Source organism: Pleurotus ostreatus, assembly GCF_014466165.1.
Source record: "Pleurotus ostreatus strain PC9 chromosome Unknown scaffold_9, whole genome shotgun sequence".
Classification (NCBI taxonomy): Eukaryota; Fungi; Basidiomycota; class Agaricomycetes; order Agaricales; family Pleurotaceae; genus Pleurotus; species Pleurotus ostreatus.
Window position 1 is genome coordinate 831,853 of NW_023503164.1, and position 18,447 is coordinate 850,299.

Genomic DNA, 18,447 nt, shown 5'->3' on the forward strand with positions numbered 1-18,447 from the left:
CTAACTGGGTGACATACCGTATATTTCTGCATCCAGAGTCAACAAACGCTTGTCATCACCAAGCTTCTGGCAAGATGGCACCGCAACGCGCAGCTTCCAATCTGTTTCGCCGTCGAGCTGGTCTGTTCGTATGAAACACGTCCCTGACGAGTCTGATGTGCGAAGTAGAACGACATCGGCAGGGACTCGCTGGTTCTTTTCTAGCACAATGAGGTCACCGACGCGGATCGACGACGAGGGGATGGCACGGGTGATGGCGCTATCTAATAGTGACGATGTGTCATGCGAACGGGAGGGGATGTCGTGACTTTCGAGGATGAGGTATTATCGCGAAGGTTGCGTTTGTAGTTGTTGTATGCCTCCTTTCCCAGTGTCACAAAAAGGACGAATGCCAGAGGGGCAATGTATGTAAATATGAAGCCTATTGTAGTAGTGAATATACACATAGACTAGTAGTATAGTCAAATGAAATGCGAGGGTCCGCCTCCGGCAGGACAAGTCCGTGCGACACCCGAATGAACTAAGTGTGATAAATGATGAGTCCGAGAGTGAAAACAAAAACTAGGAAACTTCGGATGCTTTGGATGGCTTCGGACGCGCTTGGACGCGGAACAAACAACTTCGGCTTCAGATAGCATGATGAGGATGGCAGGAGAATAATAAGAACGGCAGGAGAACTGGCTTCGGATCGGACTCGGACTCGGACAACGGCAGACTCTGACAACGGAGGAGGAAAGCTTCTCGGACGACTTAGATTCTGACTCGATGTGGGGGGAAACAAATCTGATTCTTCTAACTATGAGTGCAGTAGGTTTTTGTAGCTAAGAAAACATCGGAAATATCCAAAACAAAAAGGAACCAGGAACGACTAATGGTGCTAGTATAGTTCAAATATTAGGGTCCGAAAACAAAAGAGAGACAAAGCATTGATCCGCACTGTCTGATCCGTTATCACGTGTGTCCAGTACGGGTCAGTGACGTCCGAGTCATGTGCGGGCGCGTCCGAATAGTTGGAGAGGGGTCGACAGGGGATAGGGGACGTCGGACTGCACGGAACAAAAGGGTACAACCCTTACACTATACGTGGAAATGAGGGCGGTCAATGGCATCCCATGCGGACAGAACTCACCAATCTTCAGCGCGGGTACGAACTGAGACAATGCAACAAGCAGGAAATATAAGTTAAAGAAGAACTTGAACTGCTCATAAAGCACGATGGGAAGGAAGGTGAAAGCGTTGTATTTCTGATTCCGCACAATATTTGGAGGAAATCGCGATTGCAGTTTATCTGGGAACATAATTGACAATAGCTGTGATTCACGTCTGGTTGCAACTGACCTGGCAGTCGAAATGGGATAGTTCGTGATTTATCCTTCTCGTTTCGACTCTTCAGGGATGCAGTGGGAGACTTGTACGATAATTATCAGAGCTAACAGTCGGTAGAGAAGAGTCAATGCCCACCTTCTGCAGTGTCGTTGATGGAGGTGCATTCGAGCTCTCCACCTCGTCGTACTGGCCCCCAAGAAGCGTGTCCTCCTCCTCGGGGTCATCCACGTATCTGTCTTTCTGCCTGGCCTTGCCCTTCCCTGCACGTCGTGTCGACGCCACGGCTGCAGCTCGAGCTCCAACCCGCACCGCTTGCTGTACTCCTAGACCCTTGTACCCGGTTAGATCCAGGCCAAGCCTTGACAGAAATTGGGGCTATAGCCACAGGTCGCAATTGACCCAAGACATGGTAATAACCGCTGTGCACCTTATATAGGCATACAGCAAGCGCAGGCGACGTCCATCTACCTTCAATGATCCCACACATTGGTTTTAAAAGCTGGGTCCTTCCATATTAGAAGGTATGGTCATATCATTACTCAAGCGTCTAATTTATATTCCAGCGCCTGTTGTTCAACCTAAACGGCACATGGCAAACTCGTTAAACTATGATCATTATACTACACTACAAAAAAACATACAGGGCCGACAAAACATACGGAAGAAAACATACAGAAGAAAGCGGGGAGAAAATGGTAAACACTGGTCCTTAGTCCAAGTCCATGGGGGTACTCGAGCCCTCTGCAGACATGGTAGGGGACAAAACGGCTGGATCATCGTCACACGGCAGCAGGGGATCATCGTTGCGTGGTGGCGGGGGAGCATCGTCAGGCGGCGGGGGGAGCGTTGGTTCACCGGTAGAATCGCCCCTTGGATGTGGGTTGTTGCTGGCTGTGAATGGGGTGAATTTGGTAGCATCATTAGAGGCCGGCTGGGTGTCCTCCTCATCTTCTTCACACTCGTCGTCGTGGCCCTCAATGGCTCCGGAGAGCGTGATCACGGCGATAGGCTTTGTCCGTAGCCGTTTGCGTAGTGGCTGTTCCCATAGGTATGTGAAATGGTCTTTGAGCGCGACGTACACGGCTGCCTGGCGTTTTGCATAGGCCTCCGCACCTTTGAGAGTTGCCAAATCGGACCCAGGCACTGGTTGCGTAGTTTGGGACCACCACTCAGCTCGTGCCTGCAGCGATACACGAGTACGCCGCATTTCTTCTTGGAGCAGGGCAACTTCTTCTTGCCAACGCTGGGAACGTGCTCGTGCCTTGGCCCACTCAACTCGAACCACTGGGAGCAAGCATTAGCATGGCCAACAAGAAGACGGATAACACTCACCATCACTAATATCGCTGGTTTCCAGATCCTCGTCATCCGGCAGGGCAGCCCCAGCGGCCCACACCCATGAGGTATGTTTATACCCCTCCCCAAGCCTCAACTCAATCTCCTTCATCTTCTTTTTGCTTTTCCGACGTCCATCGGGACCATATGTGTCGTCAGGGTCGTCAATGTCGAAGGCAGCTGGCGGACGAAGATCTTCTTCCGAGAGGGGGCGAAGTGTTGACTCCCAGTCGCCGGTACCCCGGAGCCTAACAAGGGCTTGATGCGCATCTCGGTACTGTGCAGCCTTTAGCTGGATCTTCTCATCAAGGCGATCCAGTGATGCACGGGCTCTGGTACTTGGCCGCTGGCCTCGGACATTGCGATTCTTGTATATGATATATTGAGCCTTTCCTCGCTGGAGCGAACGGATGCTGTCGAGGGCGTCATGGCACTGTGCTTCCCGAAGACGATCCTCTTTCTCCACAAGTGCTGAGGAACATGTCGCTCGCTGGTCCGTATTGAGTAATGATGGAAGCCAGACAGGCTCGTCTTCAATGTCACGTTGGCTTGGTTCATCTTCGGAGTCGTCATCGAGTGCCACTAGAATTGGCATGTAAATACGCTGTGCAGTGCGGATCCGGGTGAGGGAACGCTGAATGGTAAGGCGACGTTTTTGAAGGTCTTCCGCTTGTGCTGGGGTCATGTCTAGCTGATTGCGAGCATTGCGAACCTTCCGCCTGACGAGCATTGGTTAGTTGACACTGGGAATTTCGAGCTCAAAGCACTCACTGAGCATCTTCTATATCCATTGACGTGGTAAGAAATGTTGTTGGTGTTGTCTTGTGTGTCGACAGAACCTTCCGTTCCTCTTCTATCAACTCCAAGCGAACGTCCTTCTGCGACTTCGCTTCATCGGCGGCGTGTCAGTCAATTGAAGATACAAAAGTACATCAAGCTTACCTGAGTGTTGCTTAGCAACTTCGTACGGGTTTGGCTTCGTCTTGTCAACTTCCCAATCCATCACCATTCTGGTCCACCCCTCGATAATCCCCTTGTCGCGGACCTCAATAGACGAGGTGAATTCCTGAAATAGTATTGTTTGTCGTGAGCTCTCGGCGATTGCAACCCAGAGTCTGCGGTGCAAAGTATCTCCTAGAATGATGTTAGTATCACGTTGAGGGTGTATGCTGAAAGCACACACCAAGACCTGCTAGCTTTCGCCAATTGTGATGGGCAATGTGGTCATCTAAGGTATCGTGACGACCCCCGGGACCCATCTCTTTGGTACTGTTGGCGACTGGGTTGAGCGCTGCCCAATCACGTTCAATTCCTTCTCCATCTGTCCGGCCCACCCCTGGCATTAGGTTGAGCGAGTGAGGAGTTTGGCACTCCTGTTTATGCGCCGGACAGTGACACTTCGGAATCGCAAAGTACGGTGCCAGGCCTTCCGGGAGTCGCATTGCCTCGGGTAAAGCAGCCATCCGGTCCTTGAAATGGATCTTGTATTGGCAGGCGATGTCGTATATTATGTAGAGCACAAAAAGGGAGAATGAGTTGATGGCACTGAGTAGAATCCAGTCCATATTGCAGTATCTGGCACCTTAGTGATCAGGCAATCGGTCGGTGTGATGGTCAAATGACTAGGCAACATACCTTTCTCCCTTTTGTAGGTCTCCAATCCCCAAAGGCCTGACCATCTCGTGTCGAGAGCAAACACACATCCCGACGCCCGTCGCTCTCATTCCAGCTGAAAACTTGGACTCAGCGGCTGCCAGGGTTTTGAAGCCACTGCAATTACTTGTCTAAAACCCTTGGGTCAGTCCAGCTGAGCTACTGGAGAGGTATTGCCACGTACGTCTTTCTGCTCTGAGTATTTCTTCAGATGTGTGGCATATGCCGCAGGCTCGACAAAGTACGCTAGACCTGTAACAAGGCCAGGATCGGCTTCATCGGAGGAGCGTAAACGATTTTTCAGGCGAAAATTGGCGTCCAGGGAGACAAGAAGGCTGTAGAGGTGTCTGACAACTGTCAGATGTTTGTCCATGCTTGGCATATGATTGTTTTCCCACTCACCTCTTTTCTGAGATCGCCGCTTGCCATCCCTCCGGCAAGTTGACGCCTGGCTCTGGACAGGCTGGACACTTCAGAGCAAGTTGTCCTTTGTCCGTATCAGCCATCAGTCCTTCGATGCTCCCTCTCCCCCCACGTTTGAACATTCTCTCGGTTCGGAATTGGCGTACCATGAGGAAGAACGACTTGTATCTGGTCTGAACAATCAAGAGAGCTAATTAGCTACCGATAACAAGGATGGACTTGAAACTCGCATTCGGTATGTTGATGCCGCAATTGTCTGTCATCCGCTCTAGGGACTGATAGTATTCCCAGCACGATATCTTGCCTGAGAGCGTCAAGACGTGGTATGTTTTCAATACCTCTACTGTCGCACAAGTTCGTGGATAATGAACACTTGCAGGCCACCAGTTGGCGCGAAGGATTTGTATGCGATGGCTCACGCGCCGTTCACAATTGCAGAACCGAACATTCACCATATGAACTCCGTTGTTATGGATCACAGTGAAGGATTTATGGCCAGGCTCCGGGTTAACGCATTCAAGGTCAAGAGGGTGCCCAAGTTGTATACTCAGGCCCAAGTCGGCCATTGAGACACGTTCGTAGTAAGCCCCACTCCACCGCTGGTCGCAATTCAGCATAGGTCAAATAGTGGTTCACACACTCTCACCTTAGCACGGTGCAGCGGCATGCGGAGGTGTCGGGATAGAAAGCAGCTGCGGCATTCTAGCAGACCCTCAAAGCACTCGTCACAGGTGTACTCGGGCGCTTCATCAATCCCGCAAGTAGGGCAAGCTTGCAGGGCAGCCGCGTCTCCACGTCCCTCTAGGCGAAGTCTCTCCATAAGATACTCCTGGCTGTACGGCCTCCATTCATGCATTGGCGTGTCCTGCACAAGGGTCAGCGGCGTTCTGTTGCATAGACAACTATTCTTACTGATACAGCGTAACGCTTTCTAACGACTCCAGCATCAACATGTTCGCGTGATACTCCCCCCCCATATTCCCCTCCACCGTCGAAATTCTCTGACGGGTTCCAATCAAAGGCTGTCGGCTCCACCTTGCCTTGGGTGTGCAGAATGCGAGGCGTCTCTTTGGCACGCCGAAGGTTGTCTGAGACGGTAACGGTCCTCGCATGGATGCTACCCTTCAGCGGCCCCGTTTCATCTCTTGCACTGCTAAGTCGAAACTTCTGTCGGAGTTTTCCATTTGTCGGTGGCACGCCTTTCTGGGTGCCCATTTTTTTCGCAGTTTTTGACTGGGTGAGCTGCACGTGCCGCATTTACGCATCTACAAACTAGTTGACAGCCCAATAACCTTTCTCCCAGGTATGTTGTCTCCTATGAAGCTCGTGTTGCATGGCAAATACCACTAGTATAACAGCCTATGTATGTAGCTAGAGTATGAACTACATGTTTTGAAACATCAATTTGCACTGTTCGTATGCCTCCGAAAGCTCATCGACACTACTGAGTGCGTATTCGAGCATGTCCTCCAATATCATAATGGTGTCTCGCACCCTTCGACAGAATCTTTGGCTGGCCTCGAACTCTGGCACACACCCCTCCTTCTCCCAGATCCTCTTAGTTTCCACCTGTGCCTTTTGCGCCAGAATTTCAAGTATGTCAAGCTCCCTGTCAATGGTGGTTGCAGTGTTATCAACCATGGCCTCTGTGTATATCTGTGTGGCGTATTCGGCCTCTGATGGGTGCACTATTTCACGAAGCTCGTGTTCTAGATCATGGAGGGCTGAAGAAACATCGTGGGTATTAGATGCCCTATTGTAGATAGCGTGAATATACATTCCTAGTTGTAAGTCAACGACATACTTTTTTGTGATACGGGCTGGCTTCCCTGAATTCTCCTTTGCAATGTTCACGACTCTGCGAAGTGACTGCTTGCCGTTCAATCTTTTGTCTTCATGATATCTTTGTCGACGCTGCTGGAGTACTGTCTCCCGATGCCTGAATGCACGATAAGCAATTGCCAGAGTGAAACAAGAACTGCTGTACCTCTCATAGTGGCGTTTTCGATTGGCTCGAATGGCATCTAGACGACTCTCCTCTGTGGTATACTTGCGAGGACGACCCATCTGTAATCAAGGATAGGGAGGGACAAGACGGCACAAGGAAAAGGTGTGTAACTGAGAACCTGGTTCGGACTTGTAGTTTAAAGTTTACTCAAAATGGTGCCAACATTTCGTCGAATAAAAACTCAAATTTGCAAAGATTGAATCATGCCCAGGTATCTACTGTCCCGATGGTCATGATAAGTCGGCACTATATACAAACAATAGTTCCACGTCAATGTATGTTGAATACAAGCTAAGACCGTGCGTAGATGGCCCCGTAGGGACCCAATATCAGCCTGCACATCTTCTGCCTCTGCTCACCACCCTTCTCCAGCCAAAGACTGACGATCAAGCGCGATGCCTCACTGACCGCCTGATTCCATGATTTGGCGGTTGGATCTTCCAACCAGTTTCCCTCGCCGTCGAATTGCGAATGGACAATATCGCCCCACCAGCGGAGACTGCCGACTACGCTGAGGAAGCCATTGGCACCGGGGCGATCGAGGTGCACAAAGCTGCCGGCAATGTTCGAGGGCTGGAGTGGATTCAGAAGAGAGTCGGAGTCCGCACTGTTGATAGGACCTTGCGTTGTGGACAGTTTGCGCCATTCTGGCTGGAGAGTACGCCACCAACGCCACCACGAGGCCTCATATGCGAGTATATCCAATACTGCAGGACTACGAACTCTGGCATTCTTGATCCATAGGCCGATTTCCGAAGGACGGCAGCTATCTACATTGGGTAAAGCTGCCTTCTGGTTTTCAAAACGGTTATCGGCTTCGAGGTTGACCAGGGCGTGCAGTATACATGCCCACGATGTTCCGAGATGCTCGCTTTCATGCAGCAAGTAACTATAAGCAGGCAGAAACCACTTCGGCCAGGTCTTGCTAGCTGGTGGCGCCGAGGGAATGGCACTGACATCGCAAGCCTTCGGACCATGATGTGCCGCCTGCTCGTCTGCCCACGCTCCCTCGTGAGCTGGACTAGGCAGAGGAGTTGGAGTCTTGCCGGATGGATCGTCCATATCTGTCTCCGGAGGTAGGGATATGGGAGTATTGGTGGATGGATCGTCCATATCTGTCTCCGGAGGTAGGGATATGGGGGTGATTTGGCGGCTGGATTCTTCGCCAATGGTGCCGCATGTCTGATCCTCGTCCACGTGTTGTGCACCTTCTTGCAAAGGTTCGTCTGCGTCTTCTTGTGCGGGTTCCTCAGAGCCCTGATGACGGCGGAGGCGGCGTAATGGGGATCTACCGTCTTCATCCAAGGCACGAACCTTTTTCTTTTTCGGTCGTCGATCGAGGGGATGCCTCTTGAAAATGATATGGTTATCTGGTTGAGTATCGTCTTCGGAGGGAGTAGATTGTGCGGTACTCTCGCTGTCGTCGCCCGCTCGTCGACGTTTGCTCTTTACACGCTTCGTAGCCTTTGAAGATGTCTTGGAGACAGTGGCATCCTGGGGTTCTTTAGATGAAAGTGAGCTTTGGTCTGGGTCTGTCATTTTGTGAGCTGGTTGGAGAACCGTAACCTGTTTGGCTGGTAGTGGAGCGGTTCCCAGAATGGCAGCCGCCTCACATTCCTCAGGGCCTTGGAAACCTTAATGACACCCAGTAGACAACAATAGAGAGGCAGACTTACTATAGCAAGTCTGTAGAAATGCCGTGAATAAATCTGTAACCTTTCCGAAGTCGACGGCGCAAGCTTCATTCCATCGTTGAGGAATTGGAGCTTTATTCGTGCCTATGTGCAGGCTAGGGAGTGTTAGGTCAGCAGCGTGGAAGGTGCATCAATAGGTCACTCACCTCAAGACGTTCAGTTGTCCTCCGTGAGCTGGTTCAGGGCCACCGATCAGAAGGGAGAGGTGCATGCCCAGAACAGTGGAGACTTTGGTCAAAAGTGGGCCGAAAAAGTCAGCTACCCTGTCAAGCAAACTATTCGAAGTTAATCTCGGCTCTGAAACAGGCGAAGTACTCACTCTTGACGTTCTGCCGGAGTCAATTGGAGTTCCTTCCCCTCTCGTTCACGAATGCTTTCCTTCTCAGCCTGCTGTAAGGCCAAGCCCGATTGGGTGTATTCGTCTTGAACCGCTGGAGGTAGTAACAAAAACCTAGCCTTCACATATTTAGCCCGTTCTGCCGCTCGGTCGCCCTCGTTGATCCCACTGGAGTTGAACCACTTCTCGAAATCAGCCTTCATAGTGCCTTCATATTGAGCTTTCGAAAACATTTGGTCCCCCGTTCGAAGTCGTGACGGCTTGTTATCCATCCCAATGAACTGGTTGAGGAGCATAGCGAAGGGGTCGGTTCCAGCATTGTTGGTACTGATACGATGCACGCTTGATATACGGTAGTCTAGCCATGACTGGATAGACTGGAAATATGTTAGCAGCAATAAATGTCTTCGTAAATCACCTAAAACTCACCGCAGTCATTTTCTTGATAATCTCACCTTTGAGCTTCTTCTCTTCAGCTGTCACTGGTTCACGCGCATAAGGATCGGGGTTTTGGTTGCTCGGTTCATCGGTTACAGGAAGGCGCCAGGGGTACTTGGTAAAATACTTGTTGACCATTCCCGCAAGAATGTCGCCCTTGCGAGAGCGCCGATTCAACGAAGCTTCCTTCCAAGGTTGTATCCGCACTGTTAGCCATGTCAGGCGAGTTCCCTTTGCCCACCCACGTTGGAGGGTGGGAACCTTTGGACTAATATGGTGATTGAGCGCCTGCCGGATCAACATGTAATTATGACTTACAGCGGAAGTTCACCACCAGCACCGGTATTCGTCATGTCCGGTTGGTCCCCGGTGTTCGTCGTATCTGTTGTGTTTGTTGACATTGAACTTGGGGTGTAGTGAGCTGATTCTGGTGAGCTTTTATTTCTTTCAACAAGCTCTCTACCACGCACCTTCCAGCACCCTGTACGACAAAACATGCTCCTACAACACGGCGGTCTACAACACGGTGGAGGGCGTGATAACTTTGCAATATTATCTTGAAGCTTGGGAAGCCCCAAAATGGGCAATTGGTCGCCTCATGTATGTGGTTGTCCATCTAACTTTTGCACCTGACCATTCTTTGCTCGCCGATGGAAGCCTTCCCCTCGATGAAAGCCTACTCAACTACACCATGGTCTTACCCTGTACGCAGGAGCCCTCGCAATGCTCTACTTATCATCACTAATCCCCCGCCCCTTCAGTCTACGCCCTTCCAAGATGACTCAATCAAAACCAGTTGGAGACGAGCACACCAGTGGTGACGACATGGCTGGTGAGTACTAGTCGCAGATACTGAGTAGCCTCGCAAGCTGATGCTGCCTCCCAGCTCTCTTAGCGCAGCTCTCTGGATTGTCCCTTTCCCCGGACCAGGCTCGCACTTTGGCTGGGGCGCTGACGTTGTTGGCCAATAGTGCACCATCTGCCCCCTCCCCCGGCTCTGGCACCTCTCCCATGCAGGGAGGCCCACCTGCCACATCGGTGGCGGCGCCAGGGCTTTCAGCTTCGGCAGCACGTCGATTGACGGCATCCGCTCACCCTGTGCATATGCCTCCAACAGTTGCCCAACCCGTCTCACCTCCTGCCATCGCCGTCACCCACGCCTCCGTTACACAGTCCACGGCGCCTGCTGCCGTTGCGCATGCCGTCGTTGCTTGTGCCGCCATCGCCCAGTCTATTGGGCCTCCCGCTGCCGCTCCCACCCCCGTCGCTCATCCCGCAGTACCTCCCGCCATTGTTGACACCCCCTACACCCCGACTCCTGCATCTCCAAGATACCACTTGCCGCAACCTGGTTCTCCGGGGCCGTACTACGTCATCACCCGTGGACGCCAGGTTGGGATCTTTACCAACTGGACTGCCACTGCGCCCCTTGTCATTAGAGTTCCGGGAGCCGTCTTTGAGAGTGTCCGTTCTCTCGCTCTTGCACGGGAAATGATGGAGGAAGCTCTGGATGACGGCATCGTCAGTGTCATTGACATTGAATACACCCGTCGTCCTCGCATGCATAGGCGTAGATAGAATAGTGTAGTACAGTCGTCCCAACCAATACAATCCCCTTTGCCCTCATTTCGTGTGTGAATCCCAAATATCACCTGAATAGTGGAGACTCGGGTGAGCTAACTGTGCGCATAGTTTGAAAGAGCGGAGACTGGAGCTGAATGTAACGTGAAAACAAGGGGTAGGGACTTGGCTCTCAAGTCCACATGGGCGCTTAGGACTTGTAATAACCGTTGGGGCGGCCCTCGCTTTTCAACTCTGCTCATTTTCTGCTAATGTGATTGCTCCGGTCAACGGGATCTGAGACATTGATTATGTAGTCATCACATGCAATAGATAGGAAACATAATTGTGATGTTCTCAGGAATTGGTATGTTTTAAAATGTTTTAAAACAGAAAACCCCAATGGCTCGCGGAATTACTACAGGTAATGTCACATGAGCCTTCTTGGGGTTCAGAATATAAACGGCGGCAACAAAACGAGCCGCACCGAAATGGGGATCAAACCAAAGGAAAACATATGGAAGGGGAAGGCGCCCGTCAAATTTCCGGAGGAAAACAAAAAGGAGCAGGCAATCTATGAATATATGAACGGCGGCAAAAAAACGGCCCACACCAAAACAGAGGGGATGAAACGAAAGGAAAACATACCGAAGGGGAAAGCGCCCGTCAAATTTCCGGGGGAAGCAAAAAGGAGGGGGCGCCCATCAGATCCAGATCCGGAAAGCAAACAAACAGAAGGGGAAAGAAAGCGCATCAAATCCAGCAACGGAAATAACCGACATGTTCTGATTAGATCTAATCATATCATGGGAATGCCATAACAAGCCAATATTCAATTCCGACGCAATATTCAATCCCGACGCAGGCACAATATAATAAATCAATATCTACTGGACATCATGTGATCTCATAGCTGAGACCTGTGGTTATAGCCACAGTTTGTGTCTTAGGAGCACCTGGATCTAACCAGTTTATTAGGGTCTAGTATTACAGCTAAGGCTGCGATTCGGCGAACGCAATCAACTGCCCTCTACTCGAGACTTACTGCCAGCAACTGAGGAATGGGAGGTTGAAGCTATTCTCGGCCACAAGGTCTCCTCGCGGAAGTCAGGACGGAAACGTCTTTACTTAGTGAGATGGAAAGGCCTCGACGCTACGGAGGATTCATGGTTATCTGAGCACGAGCTCCGGAACGCGCCAGAGCTCAGGAGGGAGTACCTGCGCGGCATAGAAGCCCCTAAGGGGCGCGCTAAACAAGACACGTGATGACACCTCATCTACATTTATCGTGATCGCATCTGTCATCAGTACCGTATTCTAGCATGAACATAGACTCTCGCCGCTTCCTTTCACCAAGGCTGATGCCGGATGCGGGGTACTCAGATGACCCGGGGCCCATTCCCTTTCTCTCCAAGCTCGTTATTCCCGGAGACTACCCTAAGGTGGCTAGGGATGTTACGATCGCCGGAAGGCGTTTCGAAATCTGGTCCCCCAACTCGAGGAGGTTGCCGTTCTACCCCGGCATCAAATCCCCCGGCGTAGACTTGGAGGACCTAGCTAAAGGGAAGAGACGCTACGATGGGCATTTAGGGCCCTTGGATCCAACCTACCACCCCCAACATTATCAGCCACGCCGGCCCTACCTTCCATTCATACGACGGCACAGTCACTTGAATCCACCTAGCCTCTTCCCCGAGTTTGTGTCGCTCTTTGACGACTCCGAAGCTTGGAGCTCTCGCGCGGGATCGGAAACGGGGGAAGGACACGTCACTGAGTCGTATGTGAAGCGGTTGAAGAAGCGTAACACGTCGCTTCTCCAAGACGTGAAGTTCCTGGGAGACAGCCTACGGGAGTCATATTCGGAACGAGACCGGCTCCTGTGGCAGAATCGCCCCCTTTACCCTAGCAATATGCATATCGAAGCGCTTCGGGACATAACCTCGTTCGAAGAAGCGCTGGACATGATCACTGAAATGCAAAGAGGCATCAAATTGCGGGAAGCATGGATTAACTACGTACAGCTTAAGAATTTAACCCCTCGGGATCCAGCAGATTTCGCGCACGTCTTCGCTGTGGAGGGGAACGAGCAGTACATGGGTCTATGGATGTCCGACGAAGCCCTGCTCTACATGACACGATCGGGAGTCGCCTGCTTTTTCCTACACGAGTATACCATACAGGAAGCGATGTTTCACCACCGCACTCATACGTACTACCCTGACGCCGTCATGCAGAATTATGCGCTCATATCGGACAAAGATGGTCCATGGCGGTTTGCGGTGAAACGGTCGAAGCTGCGTGCTCTAACGTTAGAAGAGGGAGAATCTGTAGGGCGCGTAAAGAAGCTGCTGCACACGCTTCCCGCGTCGGGATCTCTCTCACTATCTAATCGACAGGGGTACCGATCGCCCTCACTGCGCGACGATCGTTCGCTACCAGAAGCAAGGAAGCTAGCTGAAATGGCTTCCCGCCCGCGGACGCCCGTGAAGTTATGGCACGACATGGACGGGCTAGAGGCAGACGCACCACGAACCGCGAGCCTACCCGTAGCAAAAGCTCCGCGCGTTAAGCTGAAACCGGCCGGGATGATAGAAGCGTCTGGCGCAGCAAGTACCCCTTTGACGGACGATCCGAAAGGGAAAAGCAAGAGACGCGAGCCAACCTCCCCACTGCCCGGATATGAGTCAGAACCGGAAGCAAGTCGAGTCGCCACTCCTCAGGCTATGGTGGCGACCGTCTCTCGCGAGCGGGAAGCGGCGGTACGCGCGACCCAGGGAGCGTCGACATCGCAAGCAAGCTTCATCGCTAGAGCGCACGCCCCGAGCGTTCCAGCAGCTTCAAGCAGGGCGAAGGAGCTTTACGCCGCATACGCTAAAGAGATTTTGGAGTTCTGGAGGATTGACGGCTTGCCACACGGCATAACGACTCCCAAAGAGCTCCTGGAGCTGTTCCAGGAAACATCAAAGAAGATTCCCTTTGCCGTCCCGCAAATGCTGCGAACCTGGAAAGGGCGTCAAGATATATACTGGGTACGGTTTGGTGACAGAGATCAAGCGCTGCGAGTGAGAGGCTACTTGTCGCGCGCTAGTATCTCCGGATCGGACGGTTGTGACGGCCCATTAGTAGCCGAATCTACATATCTCCTGGCGCAGGAAGAAGTCCGCGACCCGGAAGAACGACCCTCGTCGCCCACGGGGTACTGGAACCTCCCCATAGATCTCGACGCGCGATTCCGTAGACATCCTGAATCCCCGCGGAAGATTACACCTCAGGCACAGCACGCAGCATATATAGAGGAGGATCCGCCGACTCACCAAAATAAATTAATTACCCCAGACCATACCGGCACGAGCCAACGTTCGCCGCCTTCACCTAGCGCGTTTTGTTCACGCAAGAAGACTCGTATCAATTCACCACCGCGACAATTTGTCGCTTCTCGCTCTACACGAGCAATTCAAGTAACAACCACTTCCATCTCGACTCGGAAGCACAAATCACTATTCGAAAGGATCGCCTCAGATGCTCCCCTTCGTCAAGAACCCGACGAACAATCGCGCCAGAAAGGCTCTGAAAGCCGTTACTCGCATAATCGACGACGGTACCATCACCGTTAACCAGCAATTCTTCTCGAAAGAAGAAATCTTTTTTTTCTCTCTCCTCTTTCTTTCTCTTCTTCTCTTTTTCTTTCTCTCTCATCTATTCCCGTAGTCTCCCGCTATCCACCCACTGCTTAGATTTCCTCTTACAATATAGCCTATGCGTACAATCGTGATAGCGACTGGGGGGCACTGTGACGAGGACACACTTACCCTATTTAGAAGTAGCTATCACGCCCGTATACTTAGTATGGTAGCGGAGTCCAAAAATACACAACTACTACTCTTCCTGACTATCACGCGTACACGGCCTTGCCCGCCCCCCGAGCGGGTCAACACTCCCCGTAGCCCGGGTGACAGGCGACCCCCGTTCCTAGGGTCACAGGAGCCTCAGCCAGGCATACAGGTTACCGCTGTCCGACTCGACATTCACACGGATGGTCGTTACAGGGTGAATGCACGCCCTGCTAACTCGTTCGGAATAGTATATACTAGCTACAGCTTTTCGGCGAATCTGGAGTGATGGACGCGTTTACCTTCTTCTACGACGAAGTTGACATTCTCATTTGGCTTTGGCGTGTCGTTTGCTACGAACCGGGATAAAGTAGATCCCGAGTCTCTTTAGATATCCTGATTTTCCCAAAGTGGAAGATCTGTCTCACCGACTTTCCCAAAGCGGAATATCAGCTATCACTCGAAAATCACCTCAGAGGCCCAGTGACCGGATCAATGATCATTGTGGACGACATTGCCGGCAAATGGCAGAAGCAGCGACAGAACTTATAAGGAAGTTGCTGGCCCATTCGTTGAGTGGTTTTCATGTTTGAGTCAATCATCACGATGCGGGGCACATCTTGTGAGTGCGATTAGATTCGGTTTAGATTAGAACACCTCGAAGATTATCACAGTAAGGCAAATGCCAAAAATTCTAACCTAAATATTGATATTTCGAACTCGGCAACTTCTTCCCAACCACCACTGACGAAATCAGGGAGCATACGAGAATAGCGGGTTCGGGTCGCAGTATTAGTACATTGTATGTTTGTATTGCAGTCCATAATACCAAAGCTGTATAGCATTGAGCTGCTTAACACAGCTAATGCAGTGGTGATCCCGACGGCTAGCAGAGGGGTCCATACTCATTTGTTCGTGCTCACAGCCAGCCATATTACTCTACTAGTCTGTTGGATCGTTAGTTATTTTGAAATGTAGTAAGTTCATAAGGGACGCATGAGCTGATGGGTTGTTCTCCTCAGCCACCTCACTTTTAACATAGCCCAGCCCTCTAAACCGAACGAGTTCTGTGTTTGCAACACATACTGGTATGTGATCAGTGTCCCATGTCCGTCGCAGCAGCACTTGCGTGGGGATGTCTCCCTATACAAGTCCTCTACATTGTGGCAGTTTTGCGAAGAAAGAGGGAACCTGGTTTACGACAAAGTAAGGAGCACAAGCGTTCTTTATTGCGGAACGTGCTAAGTATCAAACCTAAGACATGGTGACCACTGAGGCGTAGACATACCCAAAGATAGATTCAATATGAGTGCTCAGTGTATCCTATGATAACTCTGACGCAAATGTGTTCGTAGAGCAAACAAGAGCGAAAACGAACAGTGAGACCTTGGTGTTTCAAACCCGTGGACATGGGCACACGCACAGCAGGACGAGCGAAGAGAAAAAACAAAGTACAAACCAACTCGGCAACTGCAGATGGTGGGCAGTCCCATAGGCACGGCCAGCCTGAGGCAAGTCGCTGGCGCGATGGCACGATTTTGAACGATCGCGGCTGCGAACTGGGAGTCGAGGCAAAACCATGCCAGACGAGGCTTGGCAAACGGAAACGAATGAAAAAAGAGGCGAGGCGAGGACACCACAAAGGTAACAAACAGTGAGTCTCGAAAAGAAAGAGAAAGGAGGAAAGCAGACGACCGCTCCCATGTCTTGGGCGTAGTCTTGCGCGCACTGGGTCTTATCTGGGCAATAGTCGACAATGTTGTCGTCACCAGTGATACGAGGAACATAATCGCCTCAGGAATCGCCATCCTCCTCGATATCGCTGTCGTCTTGAGAATCATCACTGTCATCTATGAGCTGGGGATTTTCTTCGTAATCGCAACTCAAGGGTGGAGATGGAGATTCGGGAGGTCCTTTTGGCAAGGCTTCTGCGTTGATTTTGTCCCATCGCTTCTGATCGAGCTGATCAACGAGGTTCTTGATGAACGAAGTCAATGGGATAGTTTTCTTGACCGTATCTCCCCATTCATTGACACAAGTTTCTTGACGGTCGGCCCAGTTCGCATGCGAGAAGTGGGACAACGGATCCCTCGGATTTGGCTCCTTTTTCACGCCGCTTCGGTAGTAAAAGAGAGAGTGCTTCACCTGCAAGGCGACAGCCGAGAATCAATTCTACGCCTCGAGGTTTGGGCTCTAGGGCTGGAATTTAACGGTAAAGTATTTGTGGAAACCGTCAGTCATATATACATCGTCTAGGTCGGTATATCGACCTAGACAATGTAGACACAACGTTGCAGTACCACACCAACACTTGATTGCATCGGAGATGATTGCAGATGATAGTCCTTTCTTCCCAACTAAATGTTTACCCTTGTCAACGTTCTAGGTCGGTCGAACATGTTGCAACTTTCTTTTGGCTCACGATCAAGAATAGAATACAAGGCTCCGAGACGTTGACGAACTTTACTGCCCCTGATGAAACGATCATGTGACAATGTCATTATTGGCAGAGTCACCGGCCCCGAGATCAACACTTAATCTACATTGACTACTCATACACACATTCTACCCGATGGTACGCCAGGCCAGGGACGAGCAATACAGTTATCTTGAGAACTACATCGACTCTTACGCAGTAACATCGCCGAATTCACCAGAACGTGCAGCATGGAGACAAGCATTGTATAGAGATTGGGAAGAACGATTCAGCAGTGTTACTTCGGAACATAAACGGGTAAGCCAATTGAACGAAATTATAAAGGAACATGTTCGAGTGTATCCTAGATGATTAGCACATACTTCAGTAACCACACACGACCTGAAAGTAAATGGGCCAGAGCTATGTACCAGGACACGGACACCAGTTCCTCTTCAGAAGAGGATCAATTGGACTCTGACGATGACGATGCAAAGACGTCCGAAAACACTAAAACTGACATTGCGGCGATGGAAGAGGATCAATTAGACTCTGACGATGGCGATGCAAAGACGGCCGAAAACGCTAAAGGTGACATTGCGGTGACGGGAAATGCTGAGAATATATCATCGCCTGGACCTGGATCAATTCAAACTGGTGAACTGAGTTCCGATAGCCACTCCGTGACTGAAATCGGCCAGCTCAAGGATCAAACCGTCCAAAAGATAGGATCTACGGTTGGTTCATGTGTGTCGCCAGCAGACAAAGACATCAGCGCATGCTTGCGAGAAGTCCCCTCGTCATCCAACGGCAGTGCTACAGCCCTGTCCCAATCTTCTAGTACATATCCGTCAGAGATACCCAGGTAAGGTTATATTCGTTCGCCAATAGTACTTGCTAACGATGGACTAGACTGCGTCGACATTTTGCAATAAATAACATCATCTTGGACGTTGAGCTGTCTGGGCTCTCACGAACCGACGTGAAATTTTATTATGAAGCCGGAACTCTACACCTCTTTGCGGACAAGCACGATGCAGGGGGGTTGCCTGACCTCCGTCGAACTTACGCAGGTTCCCTTCGAGTTGGGCCACAAAATGTGAGAGCGTCAATTTGCTGTATCACCAATTATTAATAACCCTTCTTAATAGACCGGTCAAATCATTTGCGGCATGTCCGATGGCATCTTAAGAGTGATTCTCGGACGTGACAGGCATGTAGAACCGCTGGATACCCCAGCTGGAGACTGTCTGGAAATAGAAGGTAATGTTGTGTCGTTTAATTATTCGTCCACAAGTGACTGATTGTGAACAGATAAACTACCCTCGGAATTTGTCTAAATACACCAAACCCACTCTGCCCCGTGTTTCGTTCCAATAGCCCTGATCCGAGAATAATTCAACGCCATCACTGCATCAAATTTTTGT

The 18,447-nt window shown here is 50.9% G+C and overlaps 8 protein-coding genes across 8 annotated transcripts; 3 read left to right on the forward strand and 5 right to left on the reverse strand.

Moving 5' to 3' along the window:
• On the reverse strand, positions 1-1,813 carry NEO1_1 (putative aminophospholipid-translocase; the record flags this gene model as incomplete). The annotated part of the gene is given in 6 exon segments (XM_036780941.1): positions 1-263; positions 275-421; positions 1,130-1,288; positions 1,339-1,408; positions 1,462-1,701; positions 1,754-1,813. The coding sequence occupies 6 exon segments, from the start codon at positions 1,811-1,813 to the stop codon at positions 1-3; spliced, it is 939 nt and encodes a 312-aa protein (XP_036626796.1).
• A 222-nt stretch (positions 1,814-2,035) lies between these two features.
• PC9H_011458 (uncharacterized protein) lies at positions 2,036-5,952 on the reverse strand (the record flags this gene model as incomplete). Its single annotated transcript, XM_036780942.1, has 11 exons — positions 2,036-2,610; positions 2,665-3,380; positions 3,433-3,550; positions 3,604-3,795; positions 3,845-4,236; positions 4,297-4,445; positions 4,499-4,661; positions 4,717-4,927; positions 4,964-5,336; positions 5,384-5,602; positions 5,650-5,952. The coding sequence occupies 11 exons, from the start codon at positions 5,950-5,952 to the stop codon at positions 2,036-2,038; spliced, it is 3,411 nt and encodes a 1,136-aa protein (XP_036626797.1).
• A 168-nt stretch (positions 5,953-6,120) lies between these two features.
• On the reverse strand, positions 6,121-6,804 carry PC9H_011459 (uncharacterized protein; the record flags this gene model as incomplete). Its single annotated transcript, XM_036780943.1, has 3 exons — positions 6,121-6,490; positions 6,542-6,676; positions 6,725-6,804. The coding sequence occupies 3 exons, from the start codon at positions 6,802-6,804 to the stop codon at positions 6,121-6,123; spliced, it is 585 nt and encodes a 194-aa protein (XP_036626798.1).
• A 232-nt stretch (positions 6,805-7,036) lies between these two features.
• PC9H_011460 (uncharacterized protein) lies at positions 7,037-9,615 on the reverse strand (the record flags this gene model as incomplete). Its single annotated transcript, XM_036780944.1, has 6 exons — positions 7,037-8,370; positions 8,422-8,534; positions 8,586-8,714; positions 8,759-9,153; positions 9,206-9,482; positions 9,533-9,615. The coding sequence occupies 6 exons, from the start codon at positions 9,613-9,615 to the stop codon at positions 7,037-7,039; spliced, it is 2,331 nt and encodes a 776-aa protein (XP_036626799.1).
• A 376-nt stretch (positions 9,616-9,991) lies between these two features.
• On the forward strand, positions 9,992-10,792 carry PC9H_011461 (uncharacterized protein; the record flags this gene model as incomplete). The annotated part of the gene is made up of 2 exons (XM_036780945.1): positions 9,992-10,046; positions 10,110-10,792. The coding sequence occupies 2 exons, from the start codon at positions 9,992-9,994 to the stop codon at positions 10,790-10,792; spliced, it is 738 nt and encodes a 245-aa protein (XP_036626800.1).
• Positions 10,793-12,135: 1,343 nt separating this feature from the next.
• On the forward strand, positions 12,136-14,388 carry PC9H_011462 (uncharacterized protein; the record flags this gene model as incomplete). Its single annotated transcript, XM_036780946.1, has 1 exon — positions 12,136-14,388. One exon carries the CDS (start codon positions 12,136-12,138, stop codon positions 14,386-14,388), a length of 2,253 nt encoding a protein of 750 aa, XP_036626801.1.
• Positions 14,389-16,398: 2,010 nt separating this feature from the next.
• On the reverse strand, positions 16,399-16,845 carry PC9H_011463 (uncharacterized protein; the record flags this gene model as incomplete). Its single annotated transcript, XM_036780947.1, has 2 exons — positions 16,399-16,749; positions 16,816-16,845. 2 exons carry the CDS (start codon positions 16,843-16,845, stop codon positions 16,399-16,401), a joined length of 381 nt encoding a protein of 126 aa, XP_036626802.1.
• Positions 16,846-17,176: 331 nt separating this feature from the next.
• PC9H_011464 (uncharacterized protein) lies at positions 17,177-18,360 on the forward strand (the record flags this gene model as incomplete). The annotated part of the gene is made up of 5 exons (XM_036780948.1): positions 17,177-17,338; positions 17,389-17,885; positions 17,933-18,119; positions 18,172-18,283; positions 18,335-18,360. 5 exons carry the CDS (start codon positions 17,177-17,179, stop codon positions 18,358-18,360), a joined length of 984 nt encoding a protein of 327 aa, XP_036626803.1.
• Between the last annotated feature and the right edge of the window lie 87 nt (positions 18,361-18,447).